A 22,118-nucleotide genomic window follows, 5' to 3' on the forward strand; every position below is an offset into this window, starting at 1 on the left:
GGCTATATAGCATGCAGATGTAGATCGATGTTTAGAAAATGCATTCCATGATAATGATATAAGCAAATATAGCTGGTAAGTATGTTTTGACTATTTTAAGAACATGCATTTAATATTTTCCATCCATTTATGTTTTTTATAGAAATTTTGTGGCATATTTATGAAGTTCAAGGTACTAACTTTTAAATGTGTTGCATATTCTATTAGGAGCGCGCCCATTACTTTTCCTGGCGTTTTAGGATTCTAATTTGATGGCAAATGAAGTTATTATTTACTATTTTTTATACTAAAGTGATGGTCTAAGAAATATTGATGATAATAGATTAGAGTGGATCAATTGTTGTAATCTTCATCATCTACAACATTGCAAAGCAAATAACTTGAAAATGCTAAGGTAGAAGAGTTAAACCTATCTTTACCTTATCACTTTCTTGAAATTCAACTATCAATGGAAACAAGTTGTAGAGTAAGTACTATTAATCATTGTGATGATAGACCTAAGAAATTCCCATCATGAGCCCAATTGTTATGACCTGTCAGGATTATATATTAATTTTAAAATAAAATATATTTTTAATCCTTATACTTTCTGTGAAATTTAATTTTAGTCCTTGAAATTTAATTTTAATTAATTTGATCTTAAATCTTTATAAAGTAGTAATTTTCGTTCTTTCTCAAGAAAAAATTTGTTTGTGAAGAAGAATAAAATAATTATTTTTTGAAAGTTTAAGATCAAACTAATCAAAATTAAAATACAAAAACTAAAACCATATTTTACCATTTATCTCATGTCCAGTTATTAGGAATTACATTGTGATCTAGACAGATCAATAATACATGTCCAAAGCTCATGACTAAATAACACTATATTAATAGACTCAAGTATCATTCAAATGATAATGATTTTAATCCATTTTTCACAAACCCAAAAACCACAAAACCACAACATATAATTGATTAATGTCTATAACAATTATTAAAAAAACATTAAATGTTGGAATTTTCGTAAATAAACCTCCACCATTGCTAGAACGGGAGTATCTTATTAAAAACCATCATTTTATCTTGTTATGCTGAAGCACATGATGACTCTTCTTGAACAAGAGAAGAATAAATATATTTATTTTTACTGAGTAAATTCAAATAAATTCAATTAATTATTTTAATTACCTTGTTATCTTTTAATTTAAATTTTCATTAGACATGTAGGAATTTATTTGAAATTATAATGTTAATATATTTTCACTTAGTATTCCTTTATTGAAAATTATAATGATTGTGACAAGGATGTTCACTTGTGTTCTTTTATTTATATCTGCATTTCGATTTTGATAAAGAATTTGAAAAACAATTTGGACAATCATGTCGAGTGTGTACAAGTAATGTTATGAAGAAATATATGTCGAGAAATAGAAACGAATATAAAAAAAATAAAAATGAGATGAAAATAATAAATTGTATTCATTCATCTTAAAATAATATAGTTTATATTACCATAAATCAATATACACAACCTAAAAACGAGAGTATCATTCTTTTCACTTTTTTAATTAGACGATTTTTTTAATATATTTTATCTTCTTTCCGTTAGATTCATAAATAATAAAAAAATCTTCTTTCACATCTCAATTTCATACCATAACTAGAAAGATGTTAATTTCATATATTATAGGCTAAAATGCAAATCCCATCCCCTTATTTTTCTAAATTTATAATTTTACTGCTTCTATTTTTTAATTAAAACATTTTATTTATTGTTTTTAAAAATTTTGTGATTTTAATTCTTTTTGTCAATTTGAAACTTGATTATGTACTTTTTAATTATTTTTTTAAAAATAAATTAAGTATTAAATAATTGAAAAAATTATCATTTGGATTAAGAACAGACATATCTCAGTTAATGTTTACAAAATACATAAATCAATATTTAAAATTAGTCATAAGACTAAAATGATATATTTTTAAAAGTAAATAACGAAATATTTCAATTAAAAGATGAAAAACTAAAATGATGAATTTTTCAAAAATAAAAATGAAATATCTTAATTAAAAACTAAAAAAATTAAAATTATAAAATTGAGAAAATAGAAGGATAAAAATTATATTTTAACCTATATCATATTTATAACTAGTAAAAAAATTATCTCACAATCATTGCAATCTACACCCACTTAATGTTTTATGTTTTTTACTGCAATGTTTTTATGTTTATGCATATACTTATTCCTCTTAATTTGTATCCCTTTTAATTCACCATCTTTTATTTCTATGTTTAAATTGAATTTCAATAGATTTTTTGGAATTAAACATGCGTTAAGTCATGTAATATATACAATATTATAGTTTAGTTTTTTTAAAATTATTTTTAAACTAGTTACTAGTCTATGTAATTTTTAATTTTTGTTGTTGTTAATTTATGTTGTTACCTAGTTGCCGTTAACTACTGCTTTAGTGTTTTTTTAGGGCAACTATTGCTTTAGTTTTTCATGTGATGACACATCACTTTACAGTTTACATAATTTTTAATTTAATCCATATAAACATACTTTCATTTTTTTTATTTTTCTAATATATTTTTTTAATCACTTGTTCTTTAATACAAAAACTAATGTTAAATCCCAATAAAAAAACTAATGCTAAAAAATGAATATTAAAAAACTATTTTAAAAATACAAATTAAAATATTAGTATATCACAAGAACTAAATATTTCAACTATTTTTTAAAAATATCAATAATTGAGAAAATATTAAATTATATGTTGTTATTGATTATTTTCGTGTGTAAAATTTTTTTATATCAATAAAATTAGTTTATCATTGAATGAGTCCAAGACGAAAGAAAAATATGTTGTTGATGGAAAGTCTTAAATATAATAAATGATATATTAAAAATATTTATTGTAAAGTTAAATTATATAAAATAAATATTTATGATATAGTATAGTATCTAGGTGTTAAAATATTAAAATGAATAGTAGTACGTAGATTTGGATCCAGTCCGAATTAAACCGAAAGCCCCTGGTTGTTTCGGACATGCTGTCCGCTCCCAGTCCCAGTCGCAGGTCAGGTAAGGTCCAAGTCGCTCAAGTGGAAACACTAACCTGTACAGTAGTATTCTATTTGTACGCGCAAAACCATAGATAATAGATTGAAGAAAGAACATTCAAGAATCTGTTTTAGGAAGATGAGCAGGCTTTGATTGCGTGTGTGTGATCAAGGAGGAAAGTGGAATGGGTTGTTTTTCGTGCTTCGATTCGCGGGAGGACGAGATGCTGAATCCCAATCCTCAGCAGGAAAATCACCACCATGAACATGAACATGATCATGATCTTAAGCCCCCTGTTCCTTCTCGTATTTCCAGATTGCCGCCCTCTGCCTCTGGTTAGTTATTTTTCTTTCTTCTTGTTGATCTGATCCGGTGAATGGAATTCAAATCAGATCCCGTATCATCTATCATCTGACACACCTTTGTATTGGGTAGCAGGAGACAAGCTACGGTCAACAACAAGTAATGGAGAGTCCAAAAGGGAATTGGCTGCTGCTGTTCAAATTGCCGCTCAAATTTTCACTTTCCGTGAGCTTGCAGCCGCAACGAAAAACTTCATGCCCCAATCCTTTTTAGGGGAAGGTGGTTTTGGAAGGGTCTACAAGGGCCTCCTGGAAACCACCGGTCAGGTATTTCTTTTCTTTCTTTAATTAAATTAACTTAATTTGAATTAAATTAAATTTGTTTTTCGTTTGCCTTTTCCAACAGGTTGTGGCTGTTAAACAGTTAGACAGAGACGGTCTTCAGGGTAATCGGGAATTCCTCGTTGAGGTTCTCATGCTCAGTCTTCTACACCACCCTAATCTTGTCAATCTCATTGGATACTGTGCTGATGGTGACCAACGCCTCTTAGTTTATGAATTTATGCCATTGGGATCATTGGAAGACCATCTTCATGGTATCATCATTATATTTTCGGACATATTAGACTTTCTATTTTATAAAGGCTTCACAAATTCATATATTACCAATCATTTTGTTTTATAAGAACACTATATATAATCTATATCATATATTGATGTAATTTCTCATTGTCTCTAAATCTTACAATTCAATACATATCATCATTCACAATTTGAATTTCGATCTGATAACCTTGTTTAAGCTTTCAGCTTCTCCCTAATTATTAGCTGTTGTATCCATTCTTTTACGTTTATTGTACAGTGGGTCTAACAACACATTGACAATGTAGGATCTGGAACCTACACATTAACTAAATTTCTTGGTTGAAAGAAAATAATATAAAGGAGAGGTAACCATTGTATATTCATTATGGTCTTCAAATTGCTAGAAGAGATATTATAGAATAGAAGATTTTGTGTCTAATGACTAATGAAACCCTCCACACCATAAATTTATCCAGAAGGATGGAGCAAAGCCTCTTCCACCCATTCAAGGTGCTGCTTTGGCTCCTTCAAGAGAGACACAGAGAAAAGAATAAAGTTGTTACCCTGTGAAGTTAATTTTCATTCATGATGCATATATATGCTATGTAGTGCCTGTTCAAATCTAAAAGCTTTTTGTAATAAAACCTAATCAACTTAGTGTTTGGATTAGCTTTCCATGTTAATGCAAGTTATGGAAAAGGAATGTGATACATATGATAACCATGCTATTGTCTGCTGGAAAATGTTTCCTTGTTATTATATCTGTCTTCTTATGATTGACTAGTATCTCATGCTGATAATAACTAATGTTTAATCATTATTTATGGACTGGAGGGCAGATCTTCCCCCGGATAAGGAACCATTAGATTGGAACACCAGGATGAAAATAGCTGCTGGGGCAGCAAAAGGATTGGAATACCTTCATGACAAAGCAAATCCTCCTGTCATTTATAGAGACTTCAAATCATCTAATATATTACTTGATGAAGGTTATCATCCAAAGCTTTCAGACTTTGGTCTTGCAAAGCTCGGTCCAGTTGGTGACAAATCACACGTTTCCACCCGTGTCATGGGAACTTATGGTTACTGTGCCCCAGAATATGCTATGACTGGACAGCTGACTGTGAAGTCTGATGTATATAGTTTTGGGGTAGTCTTCTTGGAGCTGATTACTGGCCGTAAAGCCATTGACAGCACTCGACCCCATGGAGAACAAAACCTTGTCACATGGGTAGCCCTCTAATCTTTGCTTATCTTTATTAGTTTGGCATGCATACATAACAATGGGGGTGGTAATGGTGGTTTTTATTTGTTTGAGCAGGCACGTCCACTGTTCAATGACCGCAGGAAGTTTCCAAAGTTAGCAGATCCACAGCTGCAGGGACGGTATCCCATGCGAGGTCTTTACCAAGCTCTAGCTGTGGCATCAATGTGCATTCAAGAACAGGCTGCAGCACGTCCTCTCATTGGGGATGTGGTGACAGCCCTTTCGTTTCTAGCCAACCAGGCATATGACCATAGGGGGGGAGCTGGTGACGATAAAAGGAACAGAGTATTGAAAAATGGTGAAGGTGGAGGAGGAGGATCTGGAGGCAGATGGGATTTGGAAGGATCTGAGAAAGATGACTCCCCACGTGAAACTGCAAGGATGTTAAACAGCAACAACAGGGATCTTGATAGAGAACGTGCCGTGGCTGAAGCCAAGATGTGGGGAGAGAATTGGAGAGAAAAAAGACGACAAAGTGCGCAGGGCAGTTTTGATGGTTCTAACGCTTAGTCTTCATTGTACAATTCCCATAAGCAATGCGAGGTGGAGCTCATCTTTCATAAAGCTGGTCTAGGACAAGTCTAAAAGGTCGTTTTGGCCATTTAGCGGGTTCTACTTTCTTTACAATCTTTCTGGCAGTGGCTGCAACAAAACATAATGAACCGGGTACCAAAATCTTTTCTACATCAACCTTTTATGCACTTAGTTTTCTTTTATTTATTTTCATTTACCGAGTGTAAATTATTTGCTAGAACTAGGAGGTCAAGGTTATGAGGACCGACGCTTTCTGAAAATGCTGCAAATGACAAAAATGACTAATTTAGGTTTTTTTTAGCTAAAATGCGACTATCCAACATTCTTTGTAATTTTTTCGTCGTAATCTTAGCTGTTAGCAAGAAACTTTAACATAACTGAAATGCAATTGTATTCAATTCGATTGCTTGACAGGAAAATTTATTTAAAACGAGTAATAATAATTGCTGTGTTATTCCTTTAAGAGTATTAATGATTTTTGGACATTTCACCCTTTCAAATAAATAATTCTTTGAAACTGTTTTCAAAACATTGTTTGAGACTACTATGAATAAAAGCAAGCCATGCTTTAATAAAAATAAAAATAAAAACTAAGAAGAAAATGAGATGAATCATTAGCTCTTGGCAAAAAAAAAAAAAAAATAGTCAAAGAGAAGCAAAGCACAATCTAAAAAAAATGGTTGTAATTCTCCGGTCTGGTGGATTCCTTAACTAGATATAACATGACCGTGTACTTAGGCCGTATAATTTTGTATTTAGTTAAAGATTTTCTTTACGTTTCTTTGTTAGTTGATGGTGCATCTGACCAAACTGAAAATCGAAGAAATAAAAAAAAAACATTTTTTTACTGGATTTGACCATATTTCGGCTTTTGATTTTGAAAACTAATTCAATTTAATCCAAACTCAACTTATACATATGTATATTTTTTATTTCTTAAATATTTATAAAATTGTCACATAATTATTTTTTAAAAATATATTTAATTAGAGATTTCTTTTTTTTACTGTAAATTATGTTTTTTCATTCCTGAATTTTTTCAATATCATTTGATATTCTTGAACTTTTTCCTTCCAATATTTTAATCATTTTTATCTATCTTGGACGTTAAGTGGTGATATAACATTGATTTTATTATTATTTTAGGATAAAATATGTTTGAAGTTTCTATAAAATTTAAAAAATATTAATTTCATATTTATAAAAAATTTCGTATTAATGTGGTTTTTTTTAAAAAAATATATTTTTGTTAGTCCTTAATGATAAATACCTTAAAAATTACCATTTTTCATCACTTCTAATGAAATTATTTTAGGGAGGAAGACGAATCAATAATGGGTTTTTCAAATAATTGTTTAACGAAGTTGCAATGGAGGACCAGCAAAAATGTTTTATTTCTTATAGAAATCAAATTAATAAAAAAAATTATGATGCAGAATTAATATTTTCTAAATTTTACAAGAACCGAAACATATTTTATCCATTATTTTATTATGATTTTTTTTCCGACTAAACCTCCAGAAATTACTTCCCTATGCTTAAAGATTGAGAAAACATCTCATCGTTCAGCCCCCCTTTCAAAAAATAAAAACATTCCAGACACAAATAATAATAATCTATAACTATTATAAAGGGATAATCCCTTTCGATGTTGTCATCTTTCTTCGGGATATTTTTATCCTCAATTGTTATAAATCATTATAATATTTTATTTTAATTTCCAACAACAATTATGTCTTTCAAAACAAGTTACATCTAACTACTTTTAAGTTCGGGCACAGAGTGACTTTATTGCGTTAATAATAATAATAATGGTTCATTTATTAATGGAAGGCTTTAGGCCACCATAACTTACAAAACTTAAAGCCATAAATGTACCTGAGCAATAAAAGAAACCTGAATACACATAAGCATCGGATCCTCATAAAAAGAAGACATGGCTTCAAGTTTTCCACAATACTTGACAGTGCTTTATAGAAGTACCTAACAGCCACCTCTATTCACATCCAACCAAAACAAAAATTTAGAAGCTTAAAAACTGGTCATTTCATCTTCATGATACAAATACAAGCTAAGACCAAACCGGGCACAAGTTTTGCAGAAAGCAATTTCCTCAGCAGCTGAAACTGGATCGCCAATGGAGCCCATCACTGGGTGATATTGTCCCAGTTGACGATAGTATCGGGGATTCTCTTATTGAGGTCTCTGAGTATCTCGGCTAAAGGACGTGTTATGCAGGATGAGTTGGAGAAATTGTCCAGCGGCACCACGTAGTTGGAATTCGACACACCTCCGTCAATACCACACTTCACTTGCTTCAGCCTTAGCCGATCCCCTCCTCCATAATTCCCCCTTTCGAATCTAGCCGGTATTATCTTAGGCGTCACCGCAAAAGCCATCCCCACACCTCACCAACCTCTCCCAACCTACAACAACTTTTTCTTTCTTTCCTTTTTATATTCAAAAGGTTTTAGAAAATAATATTATTTTTATAATTACAAGCATTTTATTTTCTGATTCACTTACTGTATCTATACATTTTAAGTCTTCAAATCAAAATATCCTATTAAAAATATATTTTTTTATTTTTAAATTTTTTTTAAAGAATAAAGTTAAAACAAATTAGTATTTTTTTCATTAAATGAAAAAAAAAAGATAAGAATCTTCTCAAACTAGGAGCATTTCAAATATATTTTTCTTAATGATTGTATTTCTCACTTATTTAATAAATTATTAATTACAAAGACTTTTTTTTTGTGTATCATCACATAGTCATTTAATAAATAATGATTTTTTTAGTCCATATTTTTATATTTTGTTCATTATCAAGTATTTTCAACTAGATTGAATTATTGAACATTGAACTTGTGTCTTGACCGGTTCAATATCTTATTTATTTTTAAAAATATTGATTTGCATTCATGAATTTATTTATAATTTATTCATTTATTATATTTAAGAATTTTAGTGAAGATACCAAATACAAAATAAATAAGTGAAACAATTTAAATTTTACTATTTTTATTTTTAATTGTAGAAAAACTTTATTGTTTAGAATAAATTAATATATTGATTGAAAAGATTCTTGTAATATAAATGTTATTGTTTGGGATAATTGGAATGTCTTCATTGTTGTAATTAGTGTATTTTATTTCCAATTATTATTTAATGTATTTTTCAAATTAGAGATTTTTGTATAATTAGTCTTTAGAATTTTCACTAACTAGAAAATTTTCGACAAACAATATTTTTTTTAGTAGTTTGTAATAAATTTTTATAAGCTGCTTTAAGTAGATTTTTTTAAAACATCAACTCTTAGCTCTTTTTTTTATTCCTCTTTAATCCTTAACATGATAATATGTATATTAAGTTTTCTTTTTATTCTTTACAACATAAGATAACTTTCTTTTGCTTTTTATTGTTTTGTTTCTCTTCCACTCATAAGGTAGAATTTTATTTTATTTTTACTGGAAAATTTATTATTTTTACCTTTTTATACACAATAGTTATTATTTTTACTCATGTGTTGCATAAGATGCTAATAAATAATAATGATACATAATACATTTATTTTATTTTATTTTTACTATTTTATATTACACTGTTTTATTTTAAGCATTATATTATTTATAATCAAGTAGTGTTTTTTTAAAACGACGCATTCTAACTTTTTATCGTTATTTCCCTTTCATCCTTAACATGTATAATAAGTTTCCCTTTTACTCCTTTTTACATAAGGTATATTTTTTCTCTTTCTCATAAATTAAGCTTTTTTTATATACCTTTTTGATACATGATATAGGATTTTCTTATTTTTACTCGTTTGTTACATAAGATATTAACAAATGATAGTGATACATAATATGTTTTTTATTTGGATATTTTTATGATACTCTATTTATTTTAATCATTATATTTTTACGCTCCCTGTTTATTTTAATTATTATATTTTTATATTACACTATTTATTTTAATCATTATAATATTTATAATACTTAATTTAGTATTTCAATATTATACTTTTTTAACAGACAAAATATTAAACTTCGAGATATTGATGAATGATATATATATATATATATATATATATATATATATATTGAAATAGTTTTTGCATTACACTGATTATATTACCTATTACACTAATTAACATAATAAAATGTCTACACTGTGATAATTCAGAAAAAAAAAACATAAAATTTCATATTTATGTTATTTTAAATTTTATTGGAACTATTTTAATATGTATCAAAACATTAGGAGTAGAATACACAATATGAGAAAAATAATTTATCAATAAAAAATGTAACTAAAATAATTCATCTACAAATAAAAAATTACAAGAGTTTAAAATTAATTAAAAACTAAAGTTGTAAATACCTAAAATACATTTTTATCAATAAAATAAAATTAAAGTTTATATAAAATACCAAATAAACATTTTTAATTAAATAAAGTTTATATAAAGTTTAACATAGAGACTTTTTGTTTAGTTCATGTACTGATAATTAAATAGTTGTTTAATTAATAAACGAACTAAATGAAATACTTGTACACCAATGAACCTTCACTAAATTGTCATTTTGCAGACTTTGAATCAAGCATGCATTATAATTGTGATATGGGAAAGTGGTTTAGTTACTGTTGATATCATGTTTCTAGGGGAGGGGCTGAAACTATTTCCTTTTACATGAGATAATTGCTCACAGAGCGTGACATGGTCTCTTAAAAAAATTTCCCACATCCATCTTAATTCTGATTTTTTTGCTGTTGTAATTTGTCAAGCAAAGCTTTCCTCTGGTGAGCAGGGAGAGAATTGAACATGAAAACAGACTTGTCACCGATGTCATCCTTGAATTTGATGTTAAGCATGAGACCAAGATCAGGGAATTTTGGATATAAATTTGTATGAAGACAAAAAGTAAAGGTACCTTGATGGGCTGGGTGAATTTCCTTGCAGCAAATATGACAAAAAGAGTCATCCACGAAGAACAAGTGTAGGAATAAGAAAGGTGAGAAGTCCAGCTTCATTAGTTGAGATGGCCAAGAACAAGTGTAGGAATAATTTCTCTACAAAGTAGAGAATAAGCCAAGCAATAATTTTTTAATTTATTGAACTAGACTTCGTTAGTTGTTATGAAATAATTTATTTCTTCATTAGTATTATATTATTCGGATAGATAATAATTCAACTCTCATTATATTTTTCTCAAATATAAAAAAAGAAACAAAAAATTGATTCATCTTAACTTAGAAAATTAGTTAACCATATGACACAATCTCAATTAAAAACTAAAGGGTAAAATATATTTGTTATTCTTGTAAAATTTGAAAAATATTAATTTCATCCTTATAAAAAAAATTTGTATTAATTTGATTCCTATAAAAATAAAGCATATTTTTGTTGGTCCTCAATGATAACTCTGTTAGATGGTAGTATGAAAAGTAGCAAGAGAAAGTACCTAAGTCCGTTAATCATGTCATGGAACCATTTAATCAAGTTTCCACTAAGGACTAGCAAAATATATTTTATTTGAGTAAATTACATTTGCATCTCCTATGTTTTTCTCAAATTACACCCAATATTCTTTCCTTTTTTATACATTACTTTTACCCCTTTTGTTAACACCATTAACTAAGGTCAATTAAAATACATGAACAGATGAAATTGCTCTCACATATTTGTTACACTTGTATCCCCTGTGTTTTTTCTCAAATTGCACTTGATATCCCTTCCTTTTTTTACATTACTTTTATCTCTCCTTCTGTTAATGTCGTTAACTAACGTCAATTGAAATATGTGAGCAGACGAAATTGTCCTAACATTTTTGTTAAATACTCAATAACAAATTAACAATTGACCTTGTGAAATGATCTTTCTTAAGGCAATAATAAGTTTTTCTTTAATATTTGACTCTTACTTCATTATTGCTAACACTTGAAGAAAATGCATCTCTTGTTTGAGATATTATATCAAACACCTAACGATCAAAAATAAATATTTCAAGGAAAGGAGTTAAAAACATAAATGCGAGAGCAAAACACTAAAATTTAAAGCAAAAGATCATATTCAAACAATAGACATTGCTGAGAACACGTCCAACAAAAACGCAACAGTCAAGCGACCTAACACGGACCAAAAAAATTGAACTAAAAAAAAGAAGAAGAAGAAGAAGAAGGAAGGGTATTAACACATGCATATCAACAAGGTGGGTTCACCTCCAACTAAAAGTTGGATTAACGTTCAATTAGAAAAAAAAATAAAAAATAGTGTTAAAATATTTTTAGGTTGAAAATGGTGTCATGTCTTTTATGGAGTTAAGAAGAAGAAGATGAGGATATTTTAGACATGAATTTTCATTAAAAGTCATATGAACAATATGTGTCTATTTTCTGTTAAATTATTAAACAATGTTTAGGAGGGAGAGGGTCTGGATGTAATGTGAACTAAACAATTAAAGAGTTTTTTGTAAAGTGGAAAAAGGAGGGATGTTGGGTGCAATTTGGAAAAAACACAGGGGGTGTGAGTGTGAGGAAGAAGATGAAGATATTTTAGACATAAATTTTCATTAAAAGACATATAATTATCATGTACTTACTTTCTATTAAATTATTAAACAGTGTTTAGGAGAAGTGTCGGGTGTAATTTGAAAAAAATAAAAGGGATGCAAGTATAATTTATTCATTTTATTTTTATAGGGATCAATTTTTTTCATTGAAACTTGGTATCACGAATAAAGAAGAATCATTGAAAATAATACTTCAAAAAATTAAGAATATTTTAGAGATTATAATATTAAATAAGATAAAATTAACTAAAATTTTCTTATATTTAAGATCGAGAAAAAAAATAATTATTCTTCATCAGAGGACGAAATATGTTTAAAAGACGCAGCTTACTAGTTATTTGCATCATCATTTGTTTATGTTGTTGCATGAAAAATTAATCAATTGTATTGGCTAACATTCTAACACAATTCCAAAAATATAAGTCAAGCTATTGATGCTGAGAAGGAAAATTTACTTTTCAACGATAAATTCCCAAGCTATATTATAGAAAGTGTTTGGTGTTGTTAAAGGTGGAAAAGTGTCAAAATGGTAAGCTTCATAAAGAATCGGTGATTTGTTAGACTTGTTTAAGCTTCATGAGTAGCATAAGTAAATATCAGCAATACGTCATAAAAAATAATAATCAATGGTCTAAGACAAAGATATAATAATGGGGATTCTTTACCCTGTGGGGACAAGATCAACCTGAAATGAACTTCTTGATTCCAATAGTTCCTCCCAGACCGTGTTGGCAAAAGCATTCCCAAGAGACTGAAACAAACTTATCACAGAAGGTTCCCAAACTTGCATCCAGTGTGAGAGACCTGACCTGCAACAAAAGGTGAGAAAAAGCAACAAGATGAGCAATCTGTGCAAGCCCTAATACGAAAGCCACGGTTAATACCTACATATACAAGTAGAGGGATGGAAGTCAACCAGACACAAGTATATATTTCCACCTAGCAGACAAGATGTTTTGATTCTAAAATTACCAATATAGAGCAAAACATGTGATTAAGTTATGACCAGCTAATTTTGCTGCATTTAAGATGGGTGTCATAAACCAACAATTCCAAATGCTTAAGCTGTTAGATGAAGACACAAGAATGATTTTATATTGTATCCCTAACATACCCCTCTGTGCAAGAACCCTTTAGGCCCATAGTTTGGATAATGCTTAGGCCCGCCTACCTTGCGCTATAATTCAATATTTTGTTTATTAGAAGATAAAGGGTGGGGAGGATTGAACTCTATACCACTTGGTCATAACTCATAAAGGCTCTAAGTGAACCAATAATTCCAAAACCTTACGTTGTTAAGTGAAGACTCAAGAATGTGAAATGTATATTTAGCTTTTTTCATAAACTAAAATCAACTTATACACCTTAGCATGTTGAGAAGTTACCTTAGAATGTGGACAAGTTAAATGAGAAGAACTTCTATAAAAATTAAATGCATAAGTTGATTTTAGTTTATAAAAAATTTAATTCGTTTTACTTATTTTTTTTTTCTTCTATAAGTGCTTATGGGAAAATTTATCTAAATAGGCCTATATGACAAAAATGAGCATACTTTTCACAATAGTTGAAAGATGGCTTCTCCAATAAATACATTGCCACCAACATTATATCCTTCCCCAATGTTCTTTTATTATTAGTACCTAAGGGCCAACAATTGGCCACAATAGTTATCTTCGTCACATTCTTAAACCTAGTAATATAAATACAAGAGTCACTACACATTGTAGTGTAATCAATTATAATTTACTAACATGCGTCTCTCTCTCTCTCTACACCAAAACAGAACTTTTACAACCCCAATCAACTGAAAAGTAAATAACTGATTTGCTGATGTAACATAAGCAATGATCAAGAGAGAGCCCTTGTACAATATACCTTTGATATGTGTACACCAAAGTTTCGGTGAACACCAGAACACTCAATACAAACAAGAACACCAAGATTTAGTGAAGCCCAATCAGGTTCAGGGGCACCACAATCAGCACATTTATCGTTCCCACAAACTCTTCGTAACACATGAATTGGCTTCTCACTTTTTAGTCCAGTCTTGTTGCAGCTGCAAACCCCTTGAGGGGCACTCAAGATGTACAGAAGCAAGACTTCTCTCTGCTGCATATGCAGAGTGATCAAAATCTGAGCCTTCAAAAGAACTACTCTCACTGGCAGACCTATGATAATCACTTCCCATTGGACTTGCAGGCAAACACTGATAAAATTGGAGAGCAATAATCAAATTGGTGGTGAAATTCTACTGTCACTTAACAAAAGTTCTTGGCAGTTATCCTTACAGGAATCTGAGAACTCAACAATGAGGCAATAACACCTGTTATCTTTTCAATCCAATCCATTTGCTCCAGAGCACTCTCTACCTGCACTGACAAGCTTAAGTTTAATTTAAGGAATTAAATTATAAAGATTAAAATCTATGCTCTGATATCATTATGAACAGAAAAATCCAAAAATAATATCAAATAACCTGCAAAGTGTAGTTCTTCGTTGGTGAAATGATCCTGAAACAAAACCTCAAATCTGATTGGTTGGCATCAACTTTGATTGTTGATGTAAGCAGGTTCACAGTGTGATGGGCAACAGATTTCTCATCATGTACCCCACCATGATAATGAGAAGACAGCCATCAACTCAAAAGTCCAGAATCAAACTCAGAACTATTCTTCTGTCCAGAATGTTGACTGCTAGACCCCTAGAATGATAAATTACCATAATATATGGTGAAACTTGATATAAAGAAGCACATTAGGCTGCTTCGTAAACCAACTTAATTTTCACACTAGATTGCTTACAGAAGATTTGCTGCACTGTTTACGATAGTAATACAGCATTCCCCAGCTATCAAGAACAAAGAACCTCCTTTTCCAGTTCCCCTGTAACTCGTGAGTTGCATCGTAGAATTGTGATTATTGTTTTCAATCCATGATAACATTTGTTTTGGATGGTGGTGGATTGTGATTGTAAAAGGTTGAAATCGATGAATAGTACAATGAGTAATATAGAAAAAGAGAAGTTCAATGAACAATAATTTGTCGTGGTTAAACAAACGACGTTAAAGTGATTTCACGACGAGGACGAAATTAAATAAAAAAAATACAACTTAAGGACCAAATTGACATATTTTAAACTATATGTATCAAATTGAAAAGTAAATGCAACTGTAAGAGACGAGAGTATTTAAACCTACAAAATATTATCCATTAAAGTAAAAAAATATTACTAATATATATTTGCTAAAACATGTCTTTTTAAAATAATATAGAACCTTGGACTAAGTTGGATCAACTTGAGACATAGTCCGGACCCGTTTTCAAGATACGGTTTATTTTTAAAACTCAAACCTATCCAAATCAACTTTGAGCTGAATTAAATTAGAGGATGTGCTGGTCTTGCTAACCCTTAATAAAATCCTATCTATCAGCTAGCATTGGAAAAAAAATGTTCTAAGGCATTTTGCTTGTGTGGACTACCATGGTGTTGGATGATTTGCATTTGTTCTACGTTACAAGAGGTAGACACTTAAATCATGAACAATGCTCATTCGTAGAGATCTCAAATGAATCTTTCTACTTTTGTTATAGTACATGGTTTCTATCTACATCTCATAATTTTCCAATGCTAATCTCATGTCACAAACAATTTTGGTCAAGATCTAAAATAAAAATAAACTACGATTGTACTATCATGTTACCTTGCAAGTCATATTGTTTATTATTCAAGTTTTTCTTCATAACTATCAAGGCACCTCTAGAAACTCTCTCCACCTTCAACTCGGCATGTACAACCAAAAGAGTCTAAAGTGAATAAAGAAATTTAGTTCTTCTAGAATTTGGTAACATACCTCGCACCCTTCGATGATTTTACAATATTATTATGCATCTTGACTTGCATCTTAACTTTGCCTGTCATGTTATCTTTAGCCTAAACAATTTTGGTTCAATTTATAAATTTAGGGTGAATGTCAAAATCGGTAAAAAAAAAAAATAAATATTAGATACACTCTGATTCGTAAAAAAGAATAACTATTTAACTCTTCAAAATTATAAATACCAGGCAATTTATTTTTTCTATCCAAAGAATAAAAAGATAATATTTTACATTTATAATTTCAAAGAAGAATCATTTGGTGATTTCACTTTTCAGACCTTAAATTAGATTGAATTGTTTTTTTGTTTGCTTGCATAATAATTTGGTACCTTTAAAATATCTTATTGTTCTTTGAAGTTTTTTTTTTGTTTTAGTCTTATAATTCTTTTTTAGTTTTAGTTGTTGTTGTCAAGTAACACTATTAATTAATCACATCTCATAATAATATTGACAGTAAAATGACTTGTCAGAAATGAGATATTTTTATGTAATTTTTTTAAGTAGGTGTGTTTGGTTTGAGAAAATATTTCCTATTTTCATTTTGTGAAAATTATTTTCATTTTCAAGTTTTCATCATTTAGAAAATATGTTTTTTTTTCATTTTCTGATTTTCTTCAATAAATTTTTTCCATTCATTAATTCGAAAATTTATTCAATGGCATTCTTTGTACAGCACCCATTGGGAGAGAAGGCAAGTTTTGAGTACACCATCACATTATTGAAATGGATGGTTACTAGCTTCGAAGTGAAAGAAAGTGTGTTGCAAATGAAAAGAAGGTCTAAAAACTTCACAAATACCATTGCACAATTAGTGGAAAAGCAGAAAAGGGCTTTTTTTCGTTTTCGGAATTTTCCAAAATATTGGATTTGTTTTCTAAAACTAAAAATGAAAACATCTGACCAAACATGTTTTCTATTTTTATTGAAAATAAAAACAGGAAATGATAAAAACAAATAGGCCCTTATATTTTGGTTGATGGCATAAGACAGGTTGACAAACACTTAAAAAAAACAATTTACTAAAAAGAAATACATGTTATTATCACATTAAATTTTTTGATAACATAACAATTAATGAGTTGTCAATATCATTATTAAGTTTAAGTTATTACTAGACAACTAAGATTTAAACAAAAAAAAAATTGACAAGGACAAAAAAAATGACAGTACTAAAAAAATCATTAAAGGGCTAAAACCAAAAATAGGATATTTATAGGAACAAAATTATAATTTAAGCCCAATTTTTTCATGACCGAATTGGGTAAGACGACTCTGTGAGCCAGACTGCCTGAGGAATAAATAAATTATGAACCATAAATGAAAGCCACAACAAATAAAAGTGCATATAAACATGAATGTCGTCCATACAACCAGCTTTACTTCCCAGAGAAAGATTCGTATGACCGCATGTATATTAATATAACAGTAAGAGAGAAAGAGTAGTAATCCAAAGGTGTCTATATAATCCTAAAATGGCAGTAATAAACCACAAAAATATGGCATATCCAGAAAGAAAAACAAACGGGGAACAAGTGTGGCAGTCATTTTCTAGGAGACCTGCTGAGATAAATAACAGAAACCACTATTATCTACAGGACTTCAACTGTTATGTACACTGTATTCTGATTGCTCTTGCACTATAATTTATCAGCGATTCTCCCTAGAGCATCCGCAAGCTTATCAAGCACAGCAACCAAATTACTTGCATGGTCTTTACGCTGCTCACGATCCAACTGGAAATTTATATTTTGCGCTTCAAGTTGAGCACTTAGCATCTTGCCATTTCTTTCCAAGACATCAATTAATTGATATTGCAAAGTTTCCTCCTCTCCGTCAGTTGCTAACCGCTTCCTTTTCCTCTCTCCTTGAGAAGTAGAACCCATTTCTGGATTTGAAGTGGACTGTTTCTCGTTAGTCACATCTGTAGAATAAAAAGAATGTTTAAACATGTTAAATGTATAATCAAGCATCAGTTGCATCCTCAATATTATCATCGTTAAACCAGCACTTTGCTTTGAAGTCTATTTATGAGAAGCTAAAAAGTTTAAAATCGACTAATCAGTGCTTGTGGCTGAGAGGCAGTTATCACAGAATCCTAAGCTATTACATGGAGCTCTGAGAATGATTTATCTAGGAATTTGCCAATTATGAATAACATGCTTTTGAAACATTAAAGAACTACTCATACCATGTGAGGGATGTACAGAATTTGGACCATTCCAAAAAAAAAAAAAAAAAAGAGTAAAGTTATGGCTGAATTTAATATCCAATGACTTGCGGAGGAGTGAGAGTGTGAGGATTTATAAGTAGCATTACTTGTGTCATTATAGAGGTTGACATCATTTACTTATATGTAAGGAATTTTGATCTAATTCATATTGTACAGATGCATAATTTATAAACGAGCTTTCAAACAATTTCTAGATCATTTTAACGTTGGATGATTCAGTCCTACTAATTCCCATAGACACTGTTACAAGGTGAACTCTAGTAAATGAAATTTAGCCAAGAAAATCATTATATCTTGGCATTATTGAAATACCAAATGCATTAACAGGAAACTGATGAAAGAGCAAACAATCAACTCTATTCTCATGGCAGAAATCAGAAGCAGCAATAGAAACAAAAGTATTGTTATAGATATCGAACAAGGTGAGCAAGCTGCGACAGATGGATTTTAGCTAATTCAAGGTCTAAAAGCTCCATTTCACCATATTCTGGAGATAAAGTAAAGGTCACCGAAGTAGCTTCCATATTTTTGGGCTAGCCATCTTGTTATTAAGTGCAGTTTAACTAACTAAAACAAACACATAGAAGCTATCTCAAGAACGGCACATAGAAGCATAATCAGATCAAATATGGAGGCCATGTTCAGAAAAACTTTTCAGTAAGTAATTATAAGAGAAAAGGATATAAATCAAAATGAATTATAAAGTTATATAAATTAAAATCAACTTATCTACCTCAATTTTTTAAAAGTTAAAGTTCACAAGTTAATTTTAACTTAGGGAAAAAGTTTAATATAAAAAACAAAAGTTAGTATTTTTTGTCTATATTTTCTTTTATATCCTTAATTTATTGTAAAGTCTATTAATAAGATTTCATTCATTTTCCAAGAGAATGGATGCATTTATTGAGCCATTAACAATACAACTCATACCTATTGGTTGAAAAAATTATTCCTTGGATTGTGAGCAGTGTCATAATATTAAACCAATTAATTCTATGGATAATTTTAGAATAATACTTAAATTTATGAAAATATTAATTAAAATTAACTAATTTAACCACTTATATTGGTCTTAACAAGTTAAGTATTTGTTTCTTTTATATATAGGATCGGGGGTGGTATTTCTCCAAACATGATTGAAGTTTAATTAAACATAATTCTACAACTAAAAGTTATTGCTAACAATTGTTGTGTTTGGTTTTCCTTTAGAAAGCTTCAAACAGACCATTGTGTCCAATGACACTAGACTCGTAGATTCAGTTGAAAGTGCTTTCAAATGGGTGGCAAGTGATAACTGAAAACCAAATACATACTATATCATTCGAGTCTAAACTCTTAAGACAATACATGTGATTTTTAATCAATTATGGATGGCACACATTATGAACTCAGCAAATTTGCCAAAATGGATATTCTCATTTGAAAATGACTAAATTGCTAATCTATGTGTGGCTTTCCCCCTAATTTTAATTACTCACATTTATCCTCATAGTTTTAGTTGTTCAAGTTAAGTCCCTCACTTCAAAATTCTATTCAATAACTAACCAAAATGTAATTGAGGTGTAACATAACATTAATTTATATAAATTAGTAACTGAAAACTGCAAAAGAATTTGAATAAAATGTAACGAAAACCATTTTTCGTTTTTCTTATTTTATTAAAATACTTTTTAGTTTTTTTACTTACAAGTTAATGTTTAAGTGAATCACCAATTTAGTCCTCGAAATTATAATAGTCGATCAAGATGGTCATGAATTTGATATTGCTTCCTAGACTAAAGTAAAAGTAGAGTAATGAGGGAAATGTGCACTATATTGAGCATTACCTTCAGCTTGGCATCGACGGAGGAGTGGTTGGTATAGCTTCTCTGTAAATCAATAAGAAGAAAACATAAAGGAAAAGGTCAAGAAAGCGTGTGTGTTCAAAGTTTAAAAGAGACAGAGAGCAATAGGAATGAAATTTGAACCTGAGATAGGAATGGGAGCAGGAATGTCCTTGTTCTTCTTCGAACTGGCAGCGACTTCATCTTGTTCAAAATCTGAGAACAAGCCATCCTCACCGTCACCGGGCGCGCTCCGATTACTATCATAGAGGTGAGGCAGAGGCTCCTCAGCAGGGAGTGTTATTGTTTTGGTTGTGGTTGGAGGAGGAGGAGATGAGGATGAAAGAGCGAGAGCCAAGGCCGCTGGTGAATCAAGAATATCATATACCTCCTTATCGAAAAATCCGGGCAATTTCCTCTCTCTTCTTAAATCGTTCCTCATGACCCAAAACGACTCCGTCTCCTCCCGTATCTGAGACTCCCATTCCTTGATCTTCTTGTAGTCTCCGGCCAAATTGCTCCACCTTTTCCGGCACTGAACCGGACCTCTGTTCACTCCATGCTTTCTGCAGTAGGAAGATACCGATGCCCATTTCGGCTCCACCTGACCCGACCCGAATGGCAGACCCGCGGTTCGGCCCCTCCTGAACTTGTTCTCAGCGTCTCTCTTTCCCTGTATCAGAACCAGAATTTCTTGTCTTGTCCACCGAGGCAGTCTCGGCGCTTTCCCTCCCTCATCTCCAGCATCCACTACGCCGTTTGTGTTCCTATTCTGACCCTCCTGCTCTAAAGCCATCAACCTTTTCCTTTTTCTTCGGCACGTCACGTGACTCCTTCCGTTACGCCGTTTAGGAGAGAGGGTCGTAACGACAGAGAAGAGGCACAGAAATGGAGGAGACAGAGAGAGAGAGAGAGAGAGAGAGGGCTTTGGCTTTGCGATTATTTGTAACTACGTCCTCAATTTTTAACTGGCTATATTCTACACTAAACAGCTTATTTGACCCTTAACTACCAAATAAAAGCTTATTGTCCCTAACCCCTTAATAAGGGTTTTTTTTATTATTATTTATTGTCATTGCCTCTGCCTCGTCTCATAATATATTCAATTTAATCCTCTGTTCATGCCATTTTCTTTCTTTATTAATTACTCTGCCACCGCTGATTTTAAACAAACAAATGTCAGGAACACCACTTTCAAATCCTTGTTAGCTATTAGTACTTTTGTTACTCCCTGCTCCTCCTGGGTATTTTTTACGACATCATATTAAAAGCATAAATAAGATTTCTTTTTAAGGACATTTCTTTAAATTGAAATTGGTTCATTTTACAATTAAGAAATAGACGAATAGATCTCTTATTCTACTACAAGAGACTCAGTTGAGATAAATTAAAAATGAGAAAAAAATCTATATTTACTAATTATCAGAAAAAAGATTAAGATAAGATGCAACGCCAAATTATCACATCTATAAAACAATATCTAATTAGAAAAATTAAACGCATGAAATTAATTTCACCACTATAAAATGAATCATAAGGTTCTATGAACTTAATTGATTTCTTCCTAAATATACAAATTTTTTTTACTAAAATATACAACTCATCCTATTATTTACACCAATATACAATTTACTATTCACACGGTAAAAAAAATTCAATTTTAACATTGAGAATTCGGGTCCCCCAAACCCCAAATTCTCAACGTGCTTTTTGCTTTTTTTTGTAATTTTATTTTTTAAATATATAAATAAAGAAAATTAATAAAATTGGAGAAGATTATAATACAAAAAAATTTAGTTAAAAATATTACGATGTAAATTTGTTTTGAAGATCTACATTAGCATTAAATTATACAGTTGAAGAGTGTTTTATTAATTTATGAATG

General features: G+C 30.3%; 2 protein-coding genes and 1 long non-coding RNA gene across 6 annotated transcripts; 1 reads left to right on the plus strand and 2 right to left on the minus strand.

The window, feature by feature from the left end:
• Nucleotides 1-2,991: 2,991 nt before the first annotated feature.
• On the plus strand, nucleotides 2,992-6,042 carry LOC100305406 (serine/threonine protein kinase). 3 transcript variants are annotated; one of them, XM_006588303.4, is made up of 5 exons: nucleotides 2,992-3,382; nucleotides 3,483-3,676; nucleotides 3,756-3,945; nucleotides 4,774-5,165; nucleotides 5,256-6,042. In XM_006588303.4, exons 1-5 carry the CDS (start codon nucleotides 3,232-3,234, stop codon nucleotides 5,709-5,711), a joined length of 1,383 nt encoding a protein of 460 aa, XP_006588366.2. In that variant the 5' UTR covers nucleotides 2,992-3,231; the 3' UTR covers nucleotides 5,712-6,042.
• Nucleotides 6,043-7,525: 1,483 nt separating this feature from the next.
• LOC100797217 (uncharacterized) lies at nucleotides 7,526-8,163 on the minus strand. Its single transcript, NR_157586.1, has one exon. It is a non-coding gene; the product is annotated as an uncharacterized lncRNA (long non-coding RNA).
• Nucleotides 8,164-17,555: 9,392 nt separating this feature from the next.
• Nucleotides 17,556-21,238, minus strand: LOC100797767 (trihelix transcription factor ASR3). 2 transcript variants are annotated; one of them, XM_041006040.1, is made up of 4 exons: nucleotides 20,378-21,204; nucleotides 20,237-20,278; nucleotides 17,815-18,101; nucleotides 17,556-17,788 (listed from the first exon to the last, which is right to left on the minus strand). In XM_041006040.1, exons 1-3 carry the CDS (start codon nucleotides 21,027-21,029, stop codon nucleotides 17,818-17,820), a joined length of 978 nt encoding a protein of 325 aa, XP_040861974.1. In that variant the 5' UTR covers nucleotides 21,030-21,204; the 3' UTR covers nucleotides 17,556-17,788; nucleotides 17,815-17,817. The 2 variants fall into 2 exon arrangements, with proteins under 2 accessions (XP_040861974.1, XP_003536818.1); XM_003536770.5 differs by having other exon boundaries at nucleotides 17,556-18,101; nucleotides 20,378-21,238.
• Nucleotides 21,239-22,118: the final 880 nt, after the last annotated feature.

Source organism: Glycine max, chromosome 10 (assembly GCF_000004515.6).
Source record: "Glycine max cultivar Williams 82 chromosome 10, Glycine_max_v4.0, whole genome shotgun sequence".
In the NCBI taxonomy this organism is placed as follows: domain Eukaryota; kingdom Viridiplantae; phylum Streptophyta; class Magnoliopsida; order Fabales; family Fabaceae; genus Glycine; species Glycine max.